At 31.3% G+C, this 4897-nt stretch overlaps 1 protein-coding gene across 4 annotated transcripts in view; it reads right to left on the bottom strand.

Annotated features, from left to right (window-relative positions):
- Nucleotides 1-788: 788 nt before the first annotated feature.
- LOC113810204 (tax1-binding protein 3 homolog) overlaps nt 789-4897 on the bottom strand; it is a 17574-nt gene continuing 13465 nt past the window's right edge. For all 4 annotated transcript variants that reach the window (XM_027361910.2, XM_027361909.2, XM_027361908.2 and 1 more), the window contains exon 4: nt 789-4823. In XM_027361910.2, the coding sequence (XP_027217711.1) occupies nt 4653-4823 (171 nt within the window). In that variant the 3' untranslated portion in view covers nt 789-4652. The remainder of the gene's footprint in view (nt 4824-4897) is intronic.

Genomic DNA, 4897 nt, shown 5'->3' with positions numbered 1-4897 from the left:
TCTTGATTTCAGTGCCATCATCATACATTTCTTAGCAATGCACAGTACTAACATTTGTTGATGTAATCCTAATGTTATAAAATAATTCTCATTGTTTTCATTTTTACTCCATTGTCCCTAAAAATATCTTGTTATTTTTAAAAATATATGCATTGTCATATCAAAGCTTCATTTCAGTGTTTCTTCAAACAGACTAAGATATCCTTTTAGTTTGTTTGTTCATATTTGCATATGAAATAAAACAAGATGTAAAAAAGAAAAAATCAATAAAATAAGTTTTGCCCCAAGTAAGTTTGCTTGTTTTTTATTTGGTCCTATATCGAGGTAGATGTAGGGAACATATTCCCAGAGGAACATGCTTACCAAGCTGCGGGATGATGTAGTAGGATAGCCACCTCCTTTACACACAGACTTGGACCTCAACATGCTGAAAAACATGCACACGCACACGCACACGCACACGCACACTCACACTCACACTCTCTCTCTCTCTCTCTCACACACACACATAAAAAAGTACAATGTTAATACTCACTCACAGTTGGGCTGATCAATAAGTAATAATAATAAAAGTAATAATAATAATAATTCCTTTCATCTCTTGTTTCTGTTATGGCAAAATGTGTACATATTCCTAAATAGTTAAGCTGTTTAGTATCTTAAAACAATTTACAATTTTGTCATGTACTGTGCTACGTCTCCTTGGGAAGCATTCAGTATATAATTCTCTCATCTAACTATTAAGTCATGTACCAACATATGTACAAAAGGGAAAAGGAAACACAAAATTATAATTTCTTTTACTGGTAAAGCTGCACAAACACAGAAGTAAAGTTGACTTGAACAAAGTCATCAGCTTCATTTTCAAACTTTATAGGTAATTTAGCCTTGGAAAACACTGTACCAATGAGCAATGATTGGACCACCTAAGTTGAAACATTTGCAAGCTTACTGAAGACTGGCATACGAAGAGCTTTTTTAACTGTTGTTTGATAAAGCACAGTCTAAATGGCATGTTTATTTTACGGATCAGAATAGGCTTACATCTTGTCTCCATTTCAGTTCTCAATTCAATCATAAAAAATAGTGGGTAAACTATGTAGTTTTTCTAGAACAATTTAAGAATAACATTGCATCTCGGAGATAATAAGAAGTTAATTATGTCTACAATCAGAGATACATATAAAAATGTAAGTGAAAAAATAATAATCATGCTTTGCACATAGTAAGACAAAGGTCATGCAAACTCATCCAATATTTTCAAATCTACCAGTAAATGGGTTTACATATTAAGAATATTTCTTATTAAATGTAACATAAAGAAATCATGGATACCTTTTGTCATTAAGTGAATTCAATTGGATCTCATTCTTAAATCTATATATCCTATTGCTATCAGTCTTTCTATACTGTTTGGAGTATTACTAGGGACACTTCCTTTTCCTTATTCACTTTTACCAAAAACCTAAATCTCCTTTTGAAATCTTAGATGACTTGATATAGCACTAATAGTTATCTGTTAAAACTGACTATTATAGCAGTGGATTCTTATATAACACATGTTGCTTGATTTTAACCGCGATACAAAAACTATCTCAGACACATGATTCTGAGAAATTACCTTACGTCTAACATCAATGGCAGGAAACAAGCTGAAAAAATCCCATTGAGAACCTTTCTTGTTTACCTTTTAATCAATATAAACAATATATTTAGTGTCTGTATTACTTGCAGCAAACCAATGCAAAATATGGACACCAAGATTTACAAACATTTTTAAAACTTTTATATTTATGATGCATTAAAAAATACATAATATAAAGTATAAATTATGCACTCAAGTAAATTGATACCTATCATTCCTTATGCAAGTTGTTATAGTTACATGTAATAAAAGACAGCTCTTTTCATCTCATAATATCTAAACTCTGACATTTTTGGAAAAATATTCTGATTCATAGCTTCCTACCTGGAGAAAATAAGAAAATAGCAATAACTGTGAAATACTTTTTCTTTTCTTTTCCTATTATTACACTGTCAAAATTTTATAGTGTACATGTAAAATCTTCCAATCTGCCTAAAAAAGGCAGCTAAAATTGTGATAACAATAAAATAATTTTCAGTTATAAATAATCTTAGTAAAAACACTTAAGCAGGTACAATGCTATAAGGTCAAAAGAATGTAACATTGGGTTTGGGTAAATTATAAAGATTCAGTTTTCACTTTGGTGTGTTGGGACAAAAATGTGTTTCAGGTTTCAGACTTGAAGCTGTATCAGGAGATTAAAATTTTGAACATACAGCATCCTTCCAAATTCTCATTATATAGACTCAGTTATCAAAGTTTGTATCGTTTTGCTTAAAGGGCTGAAAGTAAAAGAGATAGAGAAAAATTTCAAGGCATCTGTTAAGGAAACCTCAAACACATATTTGTACAGCTCTGTAGTCTAAAATAAGTCAACACATCAACAAAAAGGTAGTAAGAATACTTCTTATGAAAATATATATTTTATTCATCATACTCTGACTCATTAAATACCATTATATGTATAAAGAAAAATAATGACCTGACCAGTCTATAAACATTTTACATTTTAGCAATGCATTCAGGTTTCAGTAAATCCTTTTTTCCTTCAATTTTCTTTTAAGGACTACAAAATGTGTATCCTCTTTAATCCAGTTTTTCCTTCCACAGAACCTATATGAATCTATGAACTGGTCCAAGAAGTAACTGGATAATGTTCAGAATCAGAAAAAATAAACTTTATCGGCACAATTTTCTCTTGCTCAGCCATCTTCTTTGAGCTATATGAAGGGGAAAAGTAAATACTCTTGGCTAATCTCTACAATATTCTCTATAAATCTTATAATATGAGGAAGCTGTTCATATTTATCTCTTCTACAATGGCATTTTCTTAAATTCTCGTGCCTTATCAATGTATTTTGTGCAATAACACAGTGACTTTGGCTTTGATGCTTATTCTATATAAAAGGAAAAACATACTTTGATTTTGTGACCCTAGATCTCTTTCCTTTATTGATTTTCTTTTCTCAGTATGTAAGATATTGAGCAAACATTTTGGAGAAGATTCAGTGATTACCAATGCATACTCACGATAACAGCACTAAAGTAAATGGTTTACAGACAGTTATTAGCTACATAAATATATATCAATCTGTGGTAATTTAAGGCTTTACACTCTTGGTGGATTCTGTTACGCATTTTGAGCTACAATCACTGTCTAGCATAACCTGGAAGCACAACATCGAAATTCATGCTGTGGAATGATCATGTCGAGGAATATTCCGCTTGTTGAAGCTGTAAGAAGTACAAGTATATTTGTGGGAAAATTTTAAAAGCCAGTAACAATTAACACCCTGTTATGATGAAGGAACTGTGGAGGTGATTGAGAAGAGCAACTCAGAGAAAGCAAAAGCACTGGGTTTTCCTTTTATCGTCGTGTCATCCTGTGGTTACAAAATGTGGTGATGTCACTGCAAGCATACTGAGTACAAAAAAGGCAAAGCAACACTAACACTTGAGTGCTTCAGTCTCATTCCACATTACCAAAAGCAGAACTAAACATTTTTGATTTCAAATCCTAAATAAGATATTGTGTTAGTCAATTACATCTAAATATGAACCATATTACTGACATTCTGAGTAACTCATTATCATAATAATAATAATAATAATAATTAAAAAATAATAATAATAAATAAATAAATAAATAAAATAATAATAATAATAATAGCAATAATAATAATAACAATAATAATTACAATAATAATAATAAATATAATAATAATAATAATAATAATAATAATAATAATAATAATAATAACAATAATAATAATAATAACAAAACAGATTGAAAAAAATAACAAGAAACACTGATATCCTCATATAGAAATTCTAATACCAAGAGGCACACTGAATAAGGCATACAAAGCAAAATATAAGAGTAATGTTTACTAAGTAGCTGCCCATTGTCTGTGGTTGTCAGTGTACAATTAAATCAAACAGTTAAAAGCATTAAAAATATAAGCACTAGTTAAAATGGCCATCTTTTATACAACCTATATAAACAGCATTTCATTATCTTCAGAGTTCCCTTGGCATATAACAAATTCACTTTTTTTGTTATCATATACATATTCATTGCAATCATGTATTGTTCCTAATCTTCTTCTGTTCAATAAAATATGAAAAGGCTATTCCTCTTAAAACAACTTAGAATTATTTGCTTAACAGCTTAACATGGCAACATCAAAATTCCTTACACATGTAATGCATTCTTTGCAACCTTACCAGTGGTAGGTAACTTTCTTAGGTCTTCTACATATTTCTTGATCATATAAAAGTCAAACCCAATCAATGGATTAACCTGTGACCTTGATGTATGAAATTATTACAGTCAGTGCATTCAATAACTACCAGAAAAATTGAAGAAGAATGCATAACAAAAACACCAGCTCAGAAAAAGATAATCATTGCACATGTAACACATCTAATGTACATAAAGCAAATGAAAAGGAAGAATAACAGAACAATGCACAAGATGTCAAGTGATCTCCCGATGAAGTAACAATGGAATAACAATAATGTGTACGGAATGACGGAAAGTGTGACACTGTTAAGGGGAAAACGTTTATGAGTGTGTAACTCCCTTGCGGGCCACAAGGAGATTTAGAACAGGGTGCTTCTTGATGTAGTCCACAGCTTTCTTGTGTGTCACCATTGTGAAGTCATAGCCGTTGCACTGGAGGATCTTGTCATGGACGCGGAGTCCAGCTCGTGCTGCGGCACTGCCATCGTGGACCTGGGAAAGATGACAATGGTATTGCATCTGGTACAAATACAACTCTTTTGTAAGACTCTGGTTCCTTTGCTATA

Source organism: Penaeus vannamei, chromosome 25, assembly GCF_042767895.1.
Source record: "Penaeus vannamei isolate JL-2024 chromosome 25, ASM4276789v1, whole genome shotgun sequence".
In the NCBI taxonomy this organism is placed as follows: domain Eukaryota; kingdom Metazoa; phylum Arthropoda; class Malacostraca; order Decapoda; family Penaeidae; genus Penaeus; species Penaeus vannamei.
The sequence above is the reverse complement of the archived record's forward strand: the minus strand, read 5'-3'. Positions and strand labels throughout refer to the sequence as shown.